The sequence below is a fragment of the Daucus carota genome, chromosome 8 (assembly GCF_001625215.2).
Source record: "Daucus carota subsp. sativus chromosome 8, DH1 v3.0, whole genome shotgun sequence".
Taxonomy (NCBI): Eukaryota; Viridiplantae; Streptophyta; class Magnoliopsida; order Apiales; family Apiaceae; genus Daucus; species Daucus carota.
This window is the reverse complement of record NC_030388.2, coordinates 4734383-4758407: the sequence shown is the minus strand read 5'-3', so window position 1 is coordinate 4758407 and position 24025 is coordinate 4734383. Positions and strand designations below refer to the sequence as shown.

The following is a 24025-nucleotide window of genomic DNA, read 5'->3' as shown; positions in this document are numbered from 1 at the left end:
ATACTACTCATTCATGTAATATTTGAGACCCTGAGATACAGAAAGAGATGAATATCTGAACAAAGTAAAGAAATTTAGAACAAGTTGACATCGTCTTAATTTCAGTATTACAATATTACTAACTTGAATAGAATTTGACAATATAAAACACACTCTCCTTAAAAATTCTATATTGTTGGCCCTTAATTTGCATTTCTATGTGAATTAGTTGTCCTTGCGTATAAACTTTTAAAGTTGTGCACCGTAAGAGGAAGCGGCTCTTGGATAGTATTTGGAGATCAACAGCATCTGATGTCGTTATAAGCACTTGCCCTTCACTTTCACTAGTTTGTCATAAGAGGCTCTATATCAACAGTAAGGCTGTGATATACAGTGGAACTCATTGTAGTTGAAGTAACATCTGAATCCCAGGGCTCATTTATTTCATATCCGTCCTCTTCATAGTGTTGTTGTGCTGAAGGTGATTCATTTGTGTTTCTAATACTCTCTAGCTCAGCAACTACTTGTTTCATCATTGGCCTTTTCCTCCCATTAGGGTTCAAGCATCTATAAGCAATGTTAGCAAACGCTATCATCTCTTCCATCCCGCCCTCATTCTTAATCTGTGAATCAAGAATATCTAATATACGATTTTCTTCCATTGCCAATGAAAAAAGTGTTGCTAAGCTTCGTGCTTCATCGTCAAGTCTAGCGGGCAAGATTGGTTTCTGTCCAGTCAAAAGCTCAACAAGAACTACCCCAAAGCTATAAACATCGCTTTTATCTGTGAATTGACTTGATCGGAAATATTCAGGATCCAAGTAACCGAATGTACCTTGTACTCTTGTAGTCAGGTGAGTTTGGTCATTTGAAATTGATCTTGATGTTCCGAAGTCTGCTACTTTTGCCGTGTACTTTTCGTCCAGAAGTATATTTGATGACTTAATATCTCGATGATATATTGGCACTGACGCAGCAGAGTGTAAATAATAGAGAGCTCCTGCAATTTCTGTGGCCACACGTATACGAACATCCCATGTTAGAGGAAAGTATTCATTCTGCTCATGAATATACTGCATCAGTGTTCCGTTGGGGATGAACTCATAAACGAGTAAAGGGACCTCTGTTTCCAAGCAACATCCATGTAGCTTTACAATATTTCTGTGGTTTATTTGTGATAAAATAACAACCTCATTAATAAAATGTTCGAGCTTGCTTTCATCTTCTATCTTGGATTTCTTCACGGCTACTATTCTGCCATCTGTCAACATGCCTTTATAGACAGTACCTAGTCCTCCTTGTCCAATAATTCGGTCAACATTATACTCGTCAGTTGCCTTCTCCAACTCTGTTGAAGTAAACAATTTGGTTGTCTCCACGTTGCCTTTGGTAGAAGATATTTGTTGTTTCAATAGCAGACCACCATTTCTCTTAAAGAACTTCTCCTTGAGCCTATGTATTTTCCTTCGTCTTATTACTTCGCACAACCACCGTGTATTAGCCAATAGCACGCATAGACCATAACAAGTGACTGCAGTACCGATAATGATGCAAGAGGTCCGATTATATTCAAAAGAGTACAGAGATGTGGAATATAGACAATAATTTGAGGAAGAAGATAAAGGAAACATGCTAAATAATGATGATGATCACCAACAGAAAGGTAGATAACCAATATATTCCCCGTAATCATCCATACTTGCAATTCAAATATGAAACTGAATTTTAATTAGACCACCAGAATATTGTCGCATGCAGAAGTTAGAAATTGTGTAAATGTAGATACTCATTATTGTTTTTTATAAAGCATCATGATCAGCTCGACATATATGCTTAATTAGACTATCCTACAGTTATACACAAATAAGACTCGGCTGAGCCAGCATCAGAATTCATGTGACAGCTGAATTCCAGCAAAGTTTATTAATGTGTAATTATACCAGGCCTTTCAAATTTCAACGACACGCGGTAGTCATGAAAAATTCGGTAAAACTATTAGAGTGCAAGTACCTAGTATTATGACAGGTTCCTTGATGTTGACCTTGTGATCATCATTTATCTTATAGCATAATATGTGGTTTGTATTAAAGACCCACCCATCTCTGCATGAGCAATTGTAGCTTCCTGGTGTATTGGTACAAGTTTGATGACAAGTACTTTGATTGGGGCCGTTGGTCATTATACCCCATGGTGTTCTTGAACACTCATCGATATCTACATTAAAAAAATCTTATCAGATGCATATTCGAAGTTGAAAAATCTTATCTGTGTTGGATTTCCTATATATGACTTGAAGTGATAAATTTATTTCAGAAACTCACCTTGACAACCTCGAGGCAAATAAGGATGACCTTCGTATCCTTCTTGACAAGAACACAAGCTTTGTGTTGCCCATCCAGCATTTTTTCCACATTCAGATGTTAAAGAATCTATGTTTAGCACAACAGGAACTGTTTTCATTTTTCGTACACTGTAGATATCTTCCAACCCTTCAAACCAGTTCTGATCAACAATGAATCCATACCTGCATCAAGTGGCAGAGAGAGGAATGGTTTATGCCTGAAACAAAAGTTTGAGAATAGTCATGGAAGTACATACCTCGGCCCCTCGTTGCATCTTGCTGATGCTTGGCCAGAACGGCTAGGATTTAGAGATGTCCGGATGTTTAATAAAGGGTACTGAAATTTTGATTGGCAGCAATTTATCCCAAAACAACTGTTGTCATATTTTGGTGAAGAAGTATTACACATTGATACGCACCCAGCCGTTGTAAACTCCTCAGGGTATAATCCGGATGTTAGTAAAGCAAGATTGTCACAGCCCATGGCAATAAATCGATTTTCAGTGTCTGAGAATGTAAAGCCGGATGGTAAATCAATTACCGGATCCTCATCACTCTTGTCTATACAATCTCTAGTTATTGGATATTTGACGCGAGCCGTGGCTCCCTTATCTGGATCTAGTACTGATATATCCATCACCTCCAGATAAGTGTATGCATCCAAAGTGCTCATCCTGAGGAAAGGTTTTGGAGGATTAAAAGAGTTGTTGCAATGTATCTCGAACACCTTGGAAGCTGAACAGTTTGATCCGATTCCGAATGGGTAAGGAACTACGAGGCTGCCACAACTTTCTTGACATCCAGGAAGTGCTACAGACCAATTTTGTGCAAATGCATCCTTTATGAAGAATAAAACTAGCGTTGCCAGTAGCCACAGTTTTACACCCATCTCCAGCTCTACCGTGTTCCACAGTTTTGAAGATATAATGATATTTGGTCTCTCTTACAGTTGTTTTATGATTATCAGCTTAACTTTATAAGACAACCTCAGTGGATCAACTTTAATTGACGCGTTCTGCATTCTACGAGTGAAACTACTTTTATACTCGTTCCTCGTTTTCTTTATTTGATTGGCGTGTTTTGGAATTCAAAGGAAAACTAGTTTGCTCGTTCAAAAGAAGAACACAAACAAGAATTAGGGGCAACGTGGCAAAATCCAGAGGCTGACCTCAATCATCACAGATTTCCCTTGCAATAACTTACATAAACACGTTAATTGATGTACTTACGTGTCACTTATATCATACCACAATGTTCAAATAATAAAACGACATTGTCAATGGACGAAAATGGCATGCAAATTCATAAACAAACATTTTAGAAAAAACCAGATGAATTTAGAAATATTTACGAGATATGCCATATATACGTCTCTTGAATTCCTTGTGGAAAGGTTGACGAAACTTCCAAACAAGAAAACACAACAATAGTCCATGCGAAGTATGAAAATGAAAAAGATGTCTAAGCACTTTATGCATATATATCTTGGAGCTTATTGCAAATTCAACTATAGGTATTATGTGCGTTATTTAGATATTGATTATAGGTACATTTATATCAACGGGAGCTACAAAATGTCTAAAATCTGATCATCTTAGTTGTACTTAATGTTCAAAAGGTGGTCGTGGAGCGGGGTTTGAAGGAGTTTAAAATTTTAACTAGCGGAGAAGCCCGTTCGAGACACGGGCCATCATTTATAAAATATAAATTATTATCTATTCCGCTTAATAGTTTTATTTGTTTATTATATAATTATGTTTTTATTAAATTTTTAAGTATAATTTTCATTTGAAACCAAATAATAATACAATTAATAATATCTAATTGAAGATAGTAAATATATTTTAGAACCTGTTTATAAAAGGTAAAATTTTTAGACGCGAATTATATATTTCAATCTATGAAATGGGTGAACAGTTAGAAATTGATTTAATATGTTCACAAGCTACGATCATCCATAATGATATGATCGAATTCAACAACATGCACATATAAAAATTTAACTATACGAGTCAATCAAAGTTCAAATACACATATTAGTTAATAGTTGTTATCTCCATTTATTTCTCTTTCTCTCTCCCCCTCCCTCTTAATCTTCTTATAACCGGTCTACACATATATGTGTTGTAACAATCTATCAATTATCCATTGAATGATACTATGATCATCAGTCGCTCGATCAATCATTTGATACCCTATGACTATGTTATGATGGAAGTTTATCAATATTTAACAATTTATTCTTTAAAAGATTATATGTGACTATTTATTTAATAGGCTTAAAACTTGATCAATTTGATTTGGACTTAGGTTGAGTACCTAAACTCGAACTCTTTTTCTAGCTAATTTTATATTGTTTGGATGATAACTCGATTTTCAGCCTCGCTCGAATAAAACTCGATACAATCTCAGGCCAACTTAAATTATACATTAAGTACTTTAATAAACAGAAAAAGGTTTAAAAAATAAATAGATTGAACATAATATGACATAATCATCTAAGACTTGTAACATTGGATATAGTATTATAATATATAATATAATTTAATATATATATATATATATATATATATATATATATATATATATATATATATATATATATATATATATCAGGTTCTAGATAGTACGCTTAAACTTAAAATCATAGAACCATATTAATAGTCATTAAATGAAAGTAATTTGAATGTGTGAAATTAAATATATGAATGTTTTTAAATATAGTACATATTTTAATATACATGTCCTGAATTAATGCACATTCTTAATTTATATTTGATCATTTTAATAATAAAAATACATTCAATATTTAATTCATATATCTCGGTAGTGTGATGCAACATAACTCCAAAATACGAAGAGCTGGAGTGTGCATGTTTTGATATTTTATTATTGTTTATATGTACTGCAACAGAATTTCGTGCTTTGTAATATTATATGAGCCAGATATGTAATGCATCAGAATCTCGTGTTGTGTGATATTATATGAGCTAGATATGTACTGCATCAGAATCTCATGTTGTGTGATATTATATGAGTTAGATATGTACTGCAGCAGAATCTCGTGTTGTGTGATATTATATGAGCTAGATTTGTACTGCAGCAGAATCTCGTGTTTTGTAATATTATTTTAGCTAGATATGTACTGCAACATAATCTCGTTTTTTGTAATATTACATGTACAGCAGCAGAATATCGTGTTTTGTTGTGACGGACCCACCATAATAACCGACTAAAGCATGCATAATACGATAATTAAATAAACTACAGAATTATAAAATATTAAAGCTACAAATCTAAAATCCACAATCCCGGAATCACAAGGAATGAGTATGAACAACATCTAAATATTACAACCCAAATTAAGTCTAGTCATTACTACAAGTTTTAAAATCCCAAAAGTCTCAAAAGATGAAATTAGGGAACTACGAGTTCCCAACTTGCTCCATCATACGTCGGTACGCAATCCCCGATCCTGAGGTGGACTTACGGGCGGTCTGCTTGAATCGTGCCATTCTCGGGTTTCACTGAAGGGTTATAATAAACAACAAATATATGAGCAATAAGCTCAGCAAGTGAAAGCAGTATATAACAGTTCACAATTTGTAGTATAAACAAGTGCAAAAGAAACAATGGATATCACATGGTATAATCACAAGTAAAGGTGCAAAGTGAGATATCAATTTTATTGGAATTGGAAACACACGGTGCTACGAGCATTGAGGGGTGATCAGCCCACACCAAGCTCCGAACCACATAAAGTGATTCAACCAGGGAGGATCCTCGGCACACATTGGCCAAATACAAACATCAGGCTCCCTGGTACTGATGCTGTAATAAAATAATAGACTGGCGCCTCAGTCCTAAATAAAAAATATTATCCAATTATTTTTAAGGTCATTTCAAATCAATTCAATTTCAATAAAAAGGGTCTTGATCAAAGAAAAGTCATTAAGCAAGGGTGTTTTCAAAATATAAGTGATCTTTCTAAAATAGGGAATGTTATTAAGATCAGGGTTCTAAAAGAGATAATTCAGTTTAATGTAGGTAATCAAGTTCTCATTATGCATCTAGGGACTGTTAGAAGATATTCATGTGGGTTTAGGGTGATATTATATGAAAAGGTCAATTCATGTATTAAGGGTATTATTGAACTCTGAAGTTTGATCATAAGGTAATGATAAGGTGATTCAGTTCTAAATAAACAGTAACAATGCATTCTCAGGGTATACAATTATCAAGCAAGTATAAAGGAGAGTTTCACTTGCCTGGACTAAGCTTACTGAACTCTTGTATGGATGCTTCTAGGGGTTCCTTGCCTGACCTCGTACTTGCACCTATAATTAATAGTATCCTCGTCACCATAATGCTAACTACCCTTTCGTGTATAAATATATATATATATATATATATATATATATATATATATATATATACATATATAAATATACACTTAGGCTTAAATAACAAGTCACATATTTGTCAAGTAATGCACATAACAAGTAAAGCATGGCATTTTATTACTTAGCTATTATCACTTAATAATCTCTAATTATACCTAAGTCACTTAAGCAATTAGTCAAATAACACATAAGATCTAAGACCAACACTTCCTAATTACACTCTACTGACCTCAACTTAACTAAATAAGAGTAAGTCACACTTGTGCCCCTCCTTACAAGTCTCACAAATGAAGTGCATCCTAATTGGCTTACTAGTATGCTCACCTTGGCCACACTTGTGTGCCTTGGCAAAAATGATGCATCTATACTAAGTGCATTGACCTAAACTGACTTGCATTACCTAATATGACTTAAAACTAACTCATGGACTCAATATGAGGTCAAAGCCTCACTGATGACATACTCATATGCAATGCATTCTAACTTAGTTCTAAAGTGTGACTCTATGTGTAACACTTGTGTATTTTAGTGGAAATGAGGCATCTCAACTTAAGGTATTCACTCCAAATTAATTCTACAGGTTGATATGATCCTAAACTAACTTTGTGAAGTGGTGTGACGCAAAGGCCTTACTTGTAATAACCTTTAAAAACTAATGCATTCTAGTGGTTATTCTGCTTAGGCAGTTTGGCACCTCTTGGAGGGCCTTGGCAAAAACAATTGCTTTCACCTTGTGCCTTGGTGAAATTTTGACTCCTCTGTATACCTAAGACCTAAATCTAAGTTGTGCAATTGGTTTGACATCAAGGCCTTGCTCAGGCCTCCCTAGGCCTCCATGCCAAGTTGGCACAGAGCATCCTAGTCTGTTGTGCACACTGCCCTGATTTTACTAACTTGCAACTCACTTAACTAACTCAATTAACCATTATAATGACTTGTTAAGATTCCTAAGACTTCATTAAACTCATCTAAAGCAAGGCCCCATGAAGGCCTCACCAATGACAAGGTTTTGATCACTCAAAAGTGCACATGACCACAAAGTGCCCTGTTCTGGGGTGTACCCTGAAATGTGTGTGTGCATCTATCTAAATCAATGTTTTTATGATTTCTAAGGCTATTGGAGACTTATATATACCAAGTCCCAACTCCAGGAGACTCAGGCCTATGAGGGCCTAAGCATGACACATCCAATTCCTTAGTCTTCTATAGTGCAAAAATCTGCCATAGTGTGTGTGTGTCTCCTTCCACCTTAACTCCCTTCAAAACGCCATAAACCAATCGACCAAGCCACAAATCCTGATCTACAATATACATATACCTACTTGTTTCATCGTTGGCCCTTTCCACCCATTAGGGTTCAAGCATCTGCAAGCAATGTTATCAAACGCTATCATCTCTTCCATCCCGCCCTCATTCTTAATCTGTGAATCAAGAATATCTAATATACGGTTTTCTTGTTGGAAACGTGAATGGGCTTAACACCAAAATATAACTTAAAACTTGCTATAGTTTAAACACACAATAGTATATATATAATAGCAGCCGGGTTTTGTTTTTGTAATAGAAACACAATACTACAACTTTTTCTTTCTAACAGGCTACACCTTTCTTTTTCTCACAGAGAGCTTCAGCTCTATTTTCCTTCTCTCTATTTTGTTTTCTCGGTGTAATTCAAATGAAACAAACAAACTCTATTTATAGGCTACATGTTTACTATATAGCTCATGCCTTGGATCACCAAACAACTTCCTGGTCTTCTGGTGAGCCTTAGCCACCGTCTTTGACTTTCAATGACTCCATGCATTTTATAGCTGTAGATGCCTTCTTTCTTTGCGTCATACTGTCTATTTCTTTTCCCCATGCATGCATCCCACCCTTTTTCCTCGACTTCAAACTTGGACAGCAACGCTTCTTCATTTGATCTACATGGTTTCATTAATACATATCTGACTAGCATGTTGACAACACCACAATTCACCAAGCTGCTGCATCACGACCTTATCACCAGCTTGTGACCTTTGTACTATTACATATTATATTAACTTAAAACGGGTTTGATTTTTAACATTTCTTCCATTCCCAATGAAAAAAGTGTTGCTAAGGTTCGTGCTTCATCGTCAAGTCTAGCTGGCAAGATTGGTTTCTGTCCTGTCAAAAGCTCAAGAAGAACTACCCCAATGCTATAAACATCACTTTTATCTGTGAATTGACCTGATCCGAAATATTCAAGATCCAAGTAACCGAATGTACCTTGTACTCTTGTAGTCAGGTGAGTTTGGTCATTTGAAATTGATCTTGATGTTCCAAAGTCTGCCACTTTTGCTTTGTACTTGTCATCCAGAAGTATATTTGATGACTTAATATCTCGATGATATATTGGCATTGACGCAGCAGAGTGTAAATAATAGAGAGCTCCTGCAATTTCTGTGGCCAAACGTATACGGACATCCCATGTTAGAGGAAAGTATTCATTCTGCTCATGAATATACTGCATCAGTGTTCCGTTTGGGATGAACTCATAAACGAGTAAAGGGACCTCTGTCTCCAAGCAACATCCATGTAGCTTTACAATATTTCTGTGGTTTATTTGTGATAAAATAACAACCTCATTAATAAAATGTTCGAGCTTGCTTTCATCTTCGATCTTGGATTTTTTCACTGCCACTATTCTGCCATCTGTCAACATTCCTTTATAGACAGTACCCAGTCCTCCTTGTCCAACAATTCGGTCTACATTATATTGGTCAGTTGCCTTCTCCAACTCCTTTGAAGTAAACAATTTGGTTGTCTCCATGTTGCCTTCGCTAGAAGATACCTGTTGATCTAATAGCAGACCTCCATTTCTTTTAAAGAACTTCTGCTGGAGTTTACGTATTTTTCTGCGTCTCAAGACTTTGTACAACCACCATGCAGTAGCCAACAACGTCCCTAGACATGCACAAGTGACTACACCACCGATAATAATGAAAGAGGTCAGATTATATCCCGAAGAAAACAGAGATATATTGAATACAGTCAAAAGCTTAGCAAAGAAAACCGAGGGAACATGCTTAAAAATGAAGGTGATCAACAACCGAAAGTAGATAACCAGTTCGACTAAACCCCTTAATCATCCAAATATACATGAAATTTATATGAGAAATTGAATTTCCACCTTGCCTCCTACATATATATAAAAATTTGCGTAAATGCAGGCTGAAACATTAAAACTTTTAAGCACCAAAAGTTTATTCTTATGCTTAATTAGATTTATCCTCCTATTCTTGTAGACTACCTGTTAGAGCAATTTAACCATCAAAAACCTATAGCTAAAAATTGAATTGATAGATCAAAAATAAAAAAATAGATAATATTTTGAAAATATTACACTACAGCCATACTCTCTCCTTGTCTATAATTTTAGTCAAGCTCTCGATGATTATATTTATCGAACCTCGAAATCTGTAGAAAAGATCACACATCATTTATTATTATATTGAAATTATCTATTCTATTTATAATAATATAAAATATTAATAATCTCCTATTTTTAAATTATAGCCAACCAATATATCCAACATCATCAAAGCTTATTCTTACCGATTTAGCAAATTTCATATTATAACGTCTTATATATCCAGTTTAGCCAACACCTTTATGACCAATGTCATTCGAAATAGTACTAATTAAGATCTACCATCTTGTAGACAAGGAAATAATCTTGCTTTTACTCATAATATGTCAAATTTAGAAAATATAAATTTGCACACTAAAGTTACGTAGTCTGTAATTATGTCCAGTAGAAGAGCGCAAGTACCTATTACTATGATTACAGGTTTCTTGACCTTCTGAAAACCACTTATCTTCACGCAAAATTCTTCCGAACCTGGATTAGTGTTAAAAGCCCACCCATCTCTGCATGAACAAATGTAGCTTCCTGGTGTATTGGTACAAATATGATGGCATATATGACCATTGATGGTTCTATTTGGTGTTCTTGTACATTCATCGATATCTGACATCAAAAAATATTATCAGATGTAAATTTGCTAGTTACAAGAGTGAACTACATCCTAGCCGAAGTAGAATCAATTAAGTATTAAGCACTAAATTCTATGTATTAAACTCTTTTTGATCGGATCCTACTTTTTAATAATGGTGAACACCTGCATATATAACAACCATATAAATCAAAATGAACCACTAGACAAACAGATTTAGTAATAGTAACTAAATGTGTATTTCTATTCATGATTGACTGCAGAGATCAGCAGTATGATTAGCATTAAATTACAGGTCACCTATGTATGACCTCAAGTAATCAAATTTGTTGCAAAATTTCACCTTGACATCCTTGCGGCAAATAAGGATTTCCTTCGAATCCTATTGTACAAGAACACAAGCCTTTGTTACATGAAGCATTCACTCCACATTTATACTTATCTTCGACCCCAAACGTATCATTCAAACAGAGCGCGAGCTCTTCAATTATATCTAGCACAACCGGAACACTTTCCATAGTTTGCACACTGTAGATATCTTTCAGTTGTGTGAACCATTCCTTATCAACAAGGAAAGCATACCTGCATCAAGAGACGATTAATTTATGGCTATTAATCATTAATCCTTCTGTCCCTGACCAATCTTTGACTAAACATTAAGAAAGATTTATTTATTATTTTGTAAAAGAGAAAATTTCATTTTAAAATAGACTATATATATATTTAAAGGATATAATTGTTTTACTTTTTCTAATTATAATATATATATATATATAAATTTCAGTAAAACAATATTGAAAACGAATTGCTAAAACATAACCGCATAGATAAGCTCACACTAACCGGTCAATTTGGGATCCAATCCCAGGCGAGTAATTGAGATATATTTCCGAATAACAATACTAGAATTATTGGTAGGAGAAGTTTGAGCATATTGGTGGAATGCTGCATATCTCTGCAGGACCCATCAGCGCAAATGATGGCCAGATATTAGGACCTAAATTCGGAACACTTGTTTGGCAGCAATTTATCCCAAAACAACTATTGTCTTTTTCAAGTGAAGAATCACTGCTGCAGAATGAAACGCACCCTGCAGCAGTGGATTCATCGTCACCGTATCCGAATCTTAATAAAGCAACATTGTTGCAGCCCATGCCGATGAAGAGATTTTCAGTATTTGAGAATCTTAATCGCTGTGGTAAAGTAATTTCACGGTTGAAGTAATCGCTTCTATTTGTACACTCCGTGGTTATTGGATAGCTGAGGCGTACCCTACCAGCCTCTGGCAATGATATATTTAGCACCTCCATATTAATATATGCACCGTAACCCTCGTCCCTGAGGAAAGGTTTAGGTGTTTTAAAAGACTTGTCACAAAATATTACAAAATTTTCGTCGAATGCACAGCTTTTTCCAATTCCGAATGGGTACACAACTTTAAGGCTGCCACATGTATCTTCACATCCAGGCTTTGCTACCGGCCAATTTTGTGCAAATGCTGCTTGTATCAACAATAACATGAGTAGCACTATCATCTGGAGCAACAGCTTTCCACCCATCTCTGTTATTGTTTTACTCTGCTCGAAAAGTTGATATTTCTATTTTGGTTGTGTGGTCACCCTGTATTTCTGCTCATATCATGACCGGATAGTGTTCAGTACAAGAAGACTCAGAAATCCTCAAGTCAATGACTTCACTTTGAGTCTTAACTCCACCTAAAAAGGATTCCCAAATCATGGAAAATTTATTCCAAGAGATATAAAGAATATAATTTCATATTTTATTTTAAAAAATTTCTTTTTCAATAAAAATTTAAATATTATTCTTTTATTCATCAGAAGAAATATATTTAATAATTAATCAGATTATATCTATAAAAGAAGTAAATCTCGCCAAACTCCTTCATCTTCGATGTAAAAAATTAGAAAAATGAAACAAATATAATATTTTAGATCTTAACAAAAAAAGATTTTTATAGAAGGGAAACCGAAACCCTTTGATCCTACTAGAAACACGGGTTTTAGTTAAAATTGACCGGGTCAGCGGCCAGTCTTAGCGTGGTGGATTTTAGTCATTTTCGGTCAAAAGTAGTTAATTTTGACCAGATAAAAATGACCGGTTAATTTTGACCGTTTAAAATTGACCGCCAATTCTGACCGTTTGCGGCCAATTTTGACTATTGTTTTCGAACTTCAAATTTTCACGAAAATTCAAATTTCCCGCCTATTTTTCAATTATTTTGACCAACTCAGTCAAATTTATTTTTTTGACCACTTATATCCAGTCATATTTATAAATTTGACCACTTATTTCAGTTGGTCAATTTTATATTTTTGACTAGAATGTTGCAGTCAAATTTATAAATTTGACTGATGTTAGGGGTGGTCAAATTTATAATTTTGACTACTGTTGGGTGGTCAAATTTATAATTTTGACTGTTGTTGGGTGCTCAAATTTATAATTTTGACTGCTGTTGGGGTGGTCAAATTTATAATTTTGACGGTATTCGTTCAAATATAATAAGTTTAATTCGACCGAAAACAGCCAAATTTATCATTAAAATTACCAAAAAAAACGCCATGACCTTGCTATAGATAAACATTGTAAACAAACTTGATTGTGCACCATTCATAACTACTGATATCATTCATAACTGATAGAATAAGTTCTACGCTGCAAAATTAATTACTACAGCAGTTAGAAATTGTATCACCAAGGTTAGGCTAACAACTTACAACATTATATGCATACATCCACATGAGCATTTGAGTCTTAAAAGTCTAAGTGAGTTTCAAAAAGTTAGCCTCAAAAGATGAGTTAGTCACTCATAAACCTTGCATCAGTTACAAGGGAAATTGATCTGCATCTTCGTCTATGTCTTCATCATCATGGTTTCCTGAGATGTCGCGATCCATTGGAGCTTTTTCAATACTAGTACCCTGCACGCAATTATTATTGAAGATTAATTATGCATCACTTTAATATTCTTGTTTGAAGCCTGAGAAAACTATTATTTAAACTAATTTCCAGTATAAGGACTATTTTAAAGTTTGTTTTATTAAGGCTAGTGAAAATTATAGCACAGGTGGAGTGCAGACTTAATTTCGCAAATTATATGGTTGTTTGTACTCAGTGTTACCAATTCTATCATGGAAAACTGCAGTCTTTTTAGTTAAAGACAACTGCCTAGTTAATTAGCTCGATCAGAACTTTCAGCTTATATTTGTACAGCGCATAACTGCTTGGTGGTGGTTACAACAGTACAACAGAGAATGATATCAAAAATAGCAACTTAAATACAAGAAAACTAAGTAGAAAACACTGAAAACAGTGATATCAAAATTAGCAACTTAAATACAAGAAAACTAAGTAGAAAACTATGAACGACGACAAAAGGCAAGAAATGCAGAAAATTAAGTAGAAATATGGACCAACTGTATTTCCCCCAATGAAACTAGTATATAAATGCAGGAAATTTTTAAGAGCTCCTATTGTAATTTGAGCAAAATCCATGAATGTGACTTAACCGGAGGGACTATGTTGCTGATTTTGATCACTGTGCATTACTTAACCAAACCAAGTGTCAAAACAAAATCAAACATATTCAGTATAAGCAGACCTTAAGGACTACTGTCTACTGTGCAAGTATGGCCTAATCAAGATCAAATTCCAACCCTACAAATCAATCAGCATGCAAAGAATTGGTCCAGCCTATAATCCTTGGATACTAAACTAAAACAAAGTCAAACATAGTCACACTTGACCCATCACCTATATCTATCAATATATCACATCTGTTGCACCAGCTATGACTTTTAAATCGGATCACTAACACTTATTTTTGCCAAGATTTCCCCAAAAAGTACAACGAAAAGCAACGAAGCACGTTTAATCAAAAGAAAGTATGAAGCAGGTATAGAAAAAGAAAGTATGATGTACAACATTACCTCTAAAATGACCTTATCGTTCATTTTGAGGGCATCCACAACAAAATCCGTTGCCAAGCGCATATACTGACTCCACAATTCTTGCTGCATCGGATCATCATGATCTGGAAAGGCCTCATCAGCTAGGCGATGCATCTGCTCATTTAAAAAGCTACGTGGGACCTCACTCATCTCTAAAGAACGAACCATTCGATGCACCTCTGCTGAAACCCCCACGACAAGATCCACTGAATCATTAGACAGCTGTGATGGAGTAGAATTCTGTTTGGGCTGGGTGCTTGCAAACTTGGCTGCCTCATAGGCTCCGAGAACCTCTGTCACTGAATGTCGAGGGAAAAGGATAGCTTTTACCTTTTTCGGAGGCCTCACTTGTATTATTAAGCTCAATGCCTTCCTTCGCTGATTCATTTTGAGTGTATTCGGTGATGGTGGAGGATCTGCCATCTCCTCATCCTCTGGTTCTGTGGGTAGTGAAGCCAATGCCTTTTCAATATCTTCCTAAAAATATGTAATATTTGAAAAAATAAAAATTAATCCATTAAATAACTAAAAGAGCTGCATTTGTGATAGACAAATTAATCTACATATTTAAGATCAAATCCAATAACTTGGACATCTATTTAAATGTAGATTTTCTTTTATAATTAAAAGTGCATTTACTTATAACATAATTTATGCAGCGAAAAAGCAACTCAAGCTATATCAATTTAATAAGCATAGTATTAATATACCTTCAATTTCTGAGTTTTCGGATCGTCAAGGCAGTACACATGGGATATGAACTCCAACTCAGAAATTTTCCTATTGTTTTTTTCTTCGAGCTCCTGTATGCCAAAGTAGAATATATTTTAATATCCATGAACATGTGAATTGCATTCAATATTGAGCAAGAAAATTCCATTCAATAACAGAGGGGGTACTAAACATTGAAATCCACAATATTGAGCAAGACAATTCCATTCAATAACAATCCCTTGCGTAAATTGAGAACGTCAAATTTCTTACCACCTAAGACCGATTCTGTTTGTTCGGTTAGTTGACAGATTTATAGCTGATAAAGTATAAATCAGTTAAATAAAAGAAGTTTCTGAATCAGGGAAGAAAGAAAACTGTTTAACAAATAAAATTTATTTCAGAGCACAACGAATGCCGGTAGCTTAAGCCTCATTCGTCTTATGAAAGGTAACAGATACATAGACATGAAATTTATTAATAATGAGAATGCTGACCGTGACTCCTTTTGATATCACAGAAGGGACAAACGAAATGGCAAACAATATGGGGTGGCATGTAGATGTGCGTGATGTTGCCGATGCATTATTATTGGCATATGAAAAGCCTGAAGCCGAAGGAAGATACATATGCTCAGCTCACTCATTCTATAAACAGGATTTAGGGGAGTTCGTGAAGAAACTTTATCCGAACTACAATTATCCAAAGAGGTGAATCTCTATTTTTCTGATAAGTATTATGCACAACGGACTTGCATGACAGAAAATTCTTTCTTAGTCTACTTCCTCAATTCTATCAATCATCTATACAGTTTTACTGCTGGAAATGGAGTCGATTTCAAGCCCACGATAGAGAAACTGCAGAAGCTGGGAATTGCTTCTCTTCAATGAATTGAGTGATTTATGTTCAAAATTGATACCGGATGAAATAAAATGTTTTCAGTTCACAGCATTGAATACTGTAGGACGAGAAATAAAAAGAGTGACATAGAGCAACATGATTAAAATGTACACAGAGAAGAAGATAAAACTAGAAATAGAACAATAAATAAGTGATGATGAACACAGGCTCCAAGACATAAGCAATTACATAAAGCTTGACTACTGAACAACTCTTGATCAGAATTCCAGAATATCAGAGTGGTCTGATTAAGACGGTTCATTAGCATACAAAATGTTTATCTAGGAAGTTCGGACACTCTGTAATACATTCGCAAAACAGGATTCAACAGAGCAGTGAACATCTTCAAAATAAGACAGAGAAAAACAAGATAATATTTTTCCAGGATAGCAATCAATAAATATCAACTACGATAAGTTAAGCAAAACATACCTCACGTCTCTCGTCAAAAGACTTGGCCCCGCTGTGATGGATGTGTTGCATCTTCTTTCGGGCTTCTTTTCCATTTTTTGACTTAATTTGAAACTCTTCGCTCTCCCAATAATTACACAGTTTATCCAAGGTGCGTTTGTTGAAGTAATGAGGCTTGAAATCACGCCGAGTAGCTGATTTCAGTCCCCTTTTCCTTGCGTTTTCAGCTGATAAATCAGCCCGACTCTTTTCCTCATAAGGGATACTCTTCAATTTCTTGCTCATGAACTCTTTAGCAGCTCTATCCCCCTCTCCTGGCTTCAGTCCCTTTTGATAGACATAATAGTCCTAGAAAAAAACAGTAAAGATCACACATGCAGTTCATGTAATTAAATACAACTTCTAATTGTTTGAGACATAGAGAGTAAATACAACCTTGAATTTTTTGAGGCATGAGTCAAAGAAGGCTTCACGTTCCTTTCCTTTTTTTTTCATGTGTATCTTCATTCCATTTCACTTTCATAATATAACGTAAAGTATTTTTCTTCCTTTTATCTCTAATACTGTAATATATAACATTACAATCAGAATATATTAAACAAGTGTATAGTGTGTGCGTGTTACATATAAATGAGATGGAATATAACATACTTTGCGCCATTCAGGAAATGGACGGTCTGCTTTTCTGCCTCCGTGGCTGGTACCTTACCATAATCACCAACAGAGCAGCTACGCTTGGCTCTCCCATATGTATTTCGTACTACGATACGACTCTCCTGTCCTTCACTACCATTATCCCCCGAATTCTTCTCATCATTATCAGATCCCTCATTACCAGCCCCATGATCCCTTCCTTCTGCACTATCATTTCCCCTCCCACCAGCCCCGCGACCCCCACTACTGGTTCCCCATCCCCTGCACCCTTTACTCCCCCCGCCCTTGCCCCCTCCACCACCGCTGGTACCAGCTCCCATTGCCATAAGAACCCAGAATACAACTAACAAAAAACTTGACCTGCCAACCTGCATATTTAATAAGTAAGCAGGTCAACATTCTTAATAAATCTCCTTCTACAAATTGTAAAAATTACACAAACACAGAACATAAGTGACACTGGCCTCTTACCCCGCGGCCCACTACCGTTGAAAAAGACCCAAGTCCCTATGTGGTCCGATGGGGCCTTTTGTGTAAGGACACAGTGGTGGGGGATTCTAGGGCCGCTGCGGAGTGGTACAGAAACGTGGTCACCCAAAGGGACAAAGCCCAAGTGGTGGAGTCCTCAGACTACCTCTAAACTGAGTTGCTGGGGGCCCAGACCGTGGCTACGGTAAGGCCCAACCCTTTTCGCATATTGCATTTTCCCGTTTTTAAGCTTCTTTACTTAAAATTTTTACTTATGGCTTTATCTCGCAGATGAACACCTACCTACAAGCCGCCGTTCAAACTTGAAATCGGTGAGGGCGGAGAAGAAGATCGCGGAGCATGACCGCGATTGCTACTTTGAGTCTTCAACCGCCAACTTCGAGCGGTTCAGGAAGGTAGAGGCCGAGCTCGTGGCCGAGCAGGAGAAGGTCCGCACCTTGGAGGCGGAGTTGGAGAGGGTCAAGAAAGAGGCAATTACAAACTACAAAGCTTCGCAGGAGTTCGAGGACCTTCTGTCTGACGAGTACGACGCAAGCTTCCTTGAGACTTTCAATTCTTGCTGGAAGAATATTATCGAGGAACTCGGCTCCCAAATCGATGGAGTCACTTTGGAGCGATTCCCAGTTCCTCAGCTTCCCGGGAAAGAGGTTTCTTCCCCGATGGGTGTCGAGGATCTTTTAGATTCGCATCCAAATGACTCCCAAGATGGGGAGATTCAAAACCTTACCTCGTGATCGAGGATCCCGGGAAAGACAAGGAAGATCTTGGGGCGGAGGCCCAAGATGCTGAAGGAGTGGGCCAACTCCAGGGCAAGGATCAAGTGGATGAGGACATCTTTGACGATGGCCTAGATAGTTAGATATTTTTCCGCCATGCGTGGCTCATGCTTGTATTTATTTGAATTCTCACTTAGTGCCCTTCGGGGTTAACTTTTAACTTTTTAACTTATCTATTTAGGTTAAGTTTTATTCCTGTCGTATATCATGCTTTTAACTTAGCTTTTACTTAGTTTTTTTCTTAGCTACGAGTTTTTTTTTTTTTTTGCTAATTAGCTTCGAGCTTTTTATAAATGTTAGTCCATAACTTAGGATTTCATAGACTATTCTTCAAAGAAAACACAAGTAAATGAAACTTGAGAATAATCAAGTTGTAGAAAAATAATCCTCGGGACTTTATTACTGCTATAGTAAAAGGGATAAACTATCTTCGGAAATCAACTAAGTGACAGTGGTCTACATGACCTTCATTCTGTGGTAACTACTACTTCTACTAACTTGGAATAGATATTAAACATAATATATCTTTAAGTTGGTCGCATGCCAACTTCGAGGAACTTCGACTCCTTCCAAAGTCTGAAGTTTATGCGAGCCATGGCCTGTAACACTTTTGACTTGATATGGGCCTTCCCAATTTGAGGCCATTTTTTACTTAGGGCCCACACCCGAGGCTTCAATCTTTCGAAGTACAAGATCTCCTTCCCGAAAGAATCATTCTTTGTCCCGAAGGTTGTAATAATAGGAAGCTCGCTTCTGATTTTCCACGATTTTAGCATGAGCTTCGTCACGGATTCTATCAATCATATCGAGTGCAAGTCTCATACCTTCTTCATTGGCCTCTGGCTCATATTGCTGGACCCTGGAGGAAGTATGTGTGATTTCAAGTGGCACCACTGCCTCAACTCTGTAAGCTAACTGGAAGGGAGTCGCTCCAGTCGAAACCTTACCAGGTTGTTCGATACGCCAAGTATAGAGAGTAACTCGTCAGCCCATGACCCCTGGGCTTTCTCAACTCTTTTCTTTAGTCCATTGAGGATTATCCTATTGGCAACCTCAGCTTGTCCATTAGCTTGAGGGTGGGCAACGGAGGTAAAACGAAGTTCAATTGAGTAATCTTCACAGTAACTCTTATACTCAACATTGTTGAATTGAGTTCCATTATCCGTCACAATCATGACTCGAGGTAATCCATATCTGCAAATAATGTTCTCCCATACGAACTGTGCAACTTGCTTGGTGGTTATCTTGGCCAGCGGCTTGGCCTCAATCCACTTTGTAAAATAGTTGATTGTTACTAACAAGAACTTTCTTTGTGCGCTAGCGAACGGAAATGGTCCAAGAATGTCCATCCCCCACATGGCAAAAGGGATCGGAGTATAAATGGATGTGAACATCTCAGGCGGCTGTCGTACACTTGGGGCGAACCTATGACAGCGATTGAACCTCTTCACATAGTCTTGAGCATGCTTTAGCATGTCCGACCAGTAAAATCCAAGGCGAGTGACCTTATGAGCCAATGCCCTTCCTCCGAGGTGTTGACCACATACACCTTCATGAACCTCTCTAAGGGCTTCCCGAGCCTCATCCGGCCTCAAACATCTCAAATAAGGGATTACAAACGACTTTCTATACAAGATTCCCTCAATAAGTACGTACTTAAGGGCCCTTACCTGCAACTTCCGTGCTTCATCGATATTTGGTGGCAGGTGACCATTCTCAGAATACAGCTTAATCCCATCCATCCATGTGGCTCCTGTGTCGATCGGAGCAACTAACTTTGCATTGATGCTTGGGGTTCTTAGAACCTGATAATAAACACTTCATGAGCAAACCTCATTGCCTGAGGATGCAAATTGTGATAAGGCATTGTATTTTCTTCCCTTGGTATATACTCTACCAGACACTCTTCGAATTGCGCTATCTGAGTCTTCAAAAATCTCAAGTATTATTGACATACTTTCTTCACGAGCTTCAAACTCACCATTCACTTGAAAGACCACGAGTTTTGAGTCCCCACAGACTTTCAAATTCTTTACCCTCAGGGTTCTTTCCAAACCAAGTCCAACTATCAATGCTTCATACTCGGCTTCATTGTTAGTAGTTGGGAAGTCCAACTTAATAGCGTATTCCACAATAAAGCCATCAGGGCTCTGAAGCACAAGTCTTGCACTACTACCTTTTCTTTTTGTAGCTCCGCCAAAAAATAGTAGCCAATATTCTTTGGGTTTCTCTTCCTTAGTAGGTTCCACTACCTTATCCTCCTGCCCCCGACTTCCTGGTTGTCAATGGTGCATTCAACGAGGAAATCAGCTAGAGCCTAAACTTTGATCGATGTTCGTGGCTTGTATCGGTTATCAAACTCCCCAAGCTCAACCGCCCAATTAATTAATGTCCCACTAGCCCTCGGGCTATGTATAACATTACGAATCGGTTGGTCTGTCAAAACTTCTATCTTATGAGACTAAAAGTAAGGCCTTAACTTCCTCGAGGCTGTGATCATGGCTAAAGCAAACTTTTTGATCAACAAATAATTGAGCTCTGCTCCGTGTAGAACCTTGCTAACGTTACTGGTTTCTGAATTTTTAACTCGTCTCGAACCAAGACAGCACTCAGTGCTTGTTCAGAAACGGCCAAGTATACACACAAGACTTCACCGTCTATGGGTTTCGATAGAAGAGGTGGCTCTGCCATATATTTCTTTAACTCATCGAAGGCCACCTAGCTCTCACCTGTCCATTCGAAATCCTTAACCTTCTTTAATGCTTTGAAGAAAGGTAGGCACTTATCACCTAACTTAGACACAAACCTTCCCAAGGCTGCAATCCTTCTCGTCAATTTCTGTACGTCCCTTATGCTCTTGGGTGGTTCCATATCCAGGATAGCTTTTATCTTATCGGGGTTGGCCTCGATCCCACGCTTGGAGACCATTAAACCTAAAAACTTCCCAGATCCAACTCCAAAGGAACACTTGGCTGGGTTTAGCATCATCTTATGTGTCCTCAGGACTTCAAAAGCCTCTTTCAAATGTTCAAGGTGATCCGCTTTATTCAAGCTTTTCGCTAACATATCATCTACATACACCTCCATAGTCTTACCTATCAGATGTTTAAACATCTTCTTTGTTGGGCATTGGTACGTGGCTCCTGCATTCTTAAGTCCAAAGGCCATAACCAAATAACATAATACACAAAAGTAAGTGATGAATGATACCTTGGGTACGTCGTCCATGTCCATCCGGATTTGATTGTATCCACTAAAACCATCCATGGAGCTTAGCATCTCAAGACTAGCGGTAGCATCTATCAGCGTGTCTATACTTGGAAGTGAGAAGCAATCCTTTGGGCAAGCGTCGTTTAGGTCGGTGAAGTCTGCACACATCCTCCACCTCCCATTAGCCTTTTTTACCATGACCAGTTTGGCCAACCATTCTGGAAATTGAATTTCTTCAATGAAACCTGCTTCCAACAACTTATCGACTTCTTTTTTTATGGCTTCCTGTCTTTCGGGAGCAAAATTTATTTTCTTTTGCTTAATAGGTTTCCTCTCAGGGTTCACATTCAATTTATGAGTCATGAATAGGGGATGGATCCCTGGCATATCAGCTGCTGTCCAAGAAAACACATCTCGGTTGTTCCTTAATTATTTCACAAGCTCTTGTTTCAAGTCTTCCTGGAGTAATGCCCCAACATAGGTGACCTTATCAGGCTCCTCGGCATACAACGTGATAGGAACTAAATCCTCGGCCGGCTTGCCTCTCCTTTCCTCCTCTCCTCGGACATCGAGGTCCTCTATGGGTACTACTTGCCCCCCGGCTCCTCCAGATTTCAATGCCTCTACATAACAACTTCTGCCCATTTTCTGGTCTCCTTTTTCTTCTCCCACTCTGTTCCTAGTCGGGAACTTGATCTTCAAGTGGTAAGTGGATGGAATTGCTATAAAAGCATGTATCCATGTCCTCCCAATGATAGCACTGTAGGTTGACAAAGCTTTAACAACCAAAAAGTTCAACATGCATGTGGCCTGTCTAGGCTCGGTGCCCATTATCACCGGTAGTTGGATCATACCTTCGATTTTCATTTATGCGTTATTAAAACCGTATATAGGCATATCTGAAGGTGTGTAGTTGGGGATCAGCATACCCCATTTTTTCATAGGCATAATGGAACAAAATGTCCACCGAGGAGTACCCTTTTCACATATGAGTTCCCAATGACCGTGGTAATTAATAAAGGATCATCATGGGGGAATTTCACCTTTTCAAGATCTAAATATTCGAATGCTAAAGCATACTCAATCTTTTCCCTCTTCGAGGGCTCTCCAACTATACGTATTACTTCCCTTGCATATGTCTTCCTTGAATTACTGGAGGTACCGGCAGCTGTAGGTCCTCCAGAAATCACATTAATCACAGGCCCTCGAGGCTGAGTTCTCCTGTCATCATTGTCTCTTTCGCGATTGTCATTGTCCCGATGATTCTTATCCCCGTCCTTGGTATACTTGGACAACTTTCCTTTGCGAAACAAGAACTCAATTTCATCTTTTAATTGCCGGCAATCATTGGTCTTATGTCCCGTATCTTTATGGAATCGACAATACAAATCTTTGTTTCGTTTCTCTAGGTCGGTTCTTATAGGCTTCGGCCATCTAACACTTTCATCCTTCTCGATCTCCATTAGGATTTGACTCCTCGGGCATTAAGCCTAGCATACTCAGCGAACTTTGGTCCTAGTTTCTTTTTAGCAGGCGATTTTTCACCGTCTTCTGTCTTGGAGTACTTATTATCTGCGTTGTACTACGTATCACTTCCACGTTTCTTGGAATTGGTATTCGGTCCCTCATTGTTCTGTGATTTCCTCAAACTTTCATCCGCCTTAATATACTTCTCAGCTCTCTCTTGTAAATCATTCATATTGTCAGGGGCCCTCTTGGCTAAAGACTGACGGAAGTTGTCATCTGTAATACCTTGTTGGAGCGCAATCATAACTACCTTCTGATCTAGATCCGGGACCTTCGAGGCCTCTTTGGTGAAATGATTCATGTGGGTCTTCCTTCCAACAAACTGTCCTTTGAAGGCCTTGCTCAAATCCCCAAAACAAGGAATAGAATTTGGGGGTAAGCGACTGTACCAGTGTTGTGCCATCCCGCTCAAGGTCTGAGGAAAAGCTCGGGATTTGATTGCCTCCATGACTGGTTGGAGCAACAAAACGTTCATAAACATTCGAACGTTGTTAGCGGGGTCACCGTGCCATCATAAGCCTTAATAATTAGAAGCTTGAACTTTTTGAAGATCCTTGCACACATGATTTCTTCATTATACGGCGGAACGGGGTTGTTGGGGTCACCTGCTGGTAATAAGTGGATTTGATTCATACTTGAACGATGGGGATTCTCGTCCCTTGGTTCAGGAGGTTGG

At 37.5% G+C, this 24025-nt stretch overlaps 4 protein-coding genes and 1 long non-coding RNA gene across 5 annotated transcripts; 1 reads left to right on the top strand and 4 right to left on the bottom strand.

The window, feature by feature from the left end:
• LOC108197509 (wall-associated receptor kinase-like 10) lies at window positions 1–11677 on the bottom strand. Its single transcript, XM_017365155.2, has 7 exons — window positions 11547–11677; window positions 11047–11285; window positions 10520–10717; window positions 8767–9669; window positions 2740–3262; window positions 2301–2503; window positions 1–1627 (listed from the first exon to the last, which is right to left on the bottom strand). Exons 2-7 carry the CDS (start codon window positions 11219–11221, stop codon window positions 324–326), a joined length of 3306 nt encoding a protein of 1101 aa, XP_017220644.2. The 5' UTR covers window positions 11222–11285; window positions 11547–11677; the 3' UTR covers window positions 1–323.
• Window positions 11678–13420: 1743 nt separating this feature from the next.
• LOC108199022 (uncharacterized) lies at window positions 13421–17554 on the bottom strand. Its single transcript, XM_017366787.2, has 6 exons — window positions 17345–17554; window positions 17129–17256; window positions 16715–17041; window positions 15382–15474; window positions 14651–15148; window positions 13421–13642 (listed from the first exon to the last, which is right to left on the bottom strand). The coding sequence occupies exons 2-6, from the start codon at window positions 17198–17200 to the stop codon at window positions 13547–13549; spliced, it is 1086 nt and encodes a 361-aa protein (XP_017222276.2). The 5' UTR covers window positions 17201–17256; window positions 17345–17554; the 3' UTR covers window positions 13421–13546.
• Window positions 15395–16303, top strand: LOC135148372 (uncharacterized). The gene is made up of 3 exons (XR_010286510.1): window positions 15395–15832; window positions 15903–16092; window positions 16194–16303. It is a non-coding gene; the product is annotated as an uncharacterized LOC135148372 (long non-coding RNA).
• Window positions 17555–19523: 1969 nt separating the features above from the next.
• On the bottom strand, window positions 19524–22185 carry LOC135148427 (uncharacterized). The gene is made up of 3 exons (XM_064083643.1): window positions 21342–22185; window positions 20505–20887; window positions 19524–20417 (listed from the first exon to the last, which is right to left on the bottom strand). Exons 1-3 carry the CDS (start codon window positions 22183–22185, stop codon window positions 19524–19526), a joined length of 2121 nt encoding a protein of 706 aa, XP_063939713.1.
• A 1219-nt stretch (window positions 22186–23404) lies between these two features.
• On the bottom strand, window positions 23405–23797 carry LOC108198038 (uncharacterized). Its single transcript, XM_017365818.1, has one exon. It carries the CDS (start codon window positions 23795–23797, stop codon window positions 23405–23407), a length of 393 nt encoding a protein of 130 aa, XP_017221307.1.
• Window positions 23798–24025: the final 228 nt, after the last annotated feature.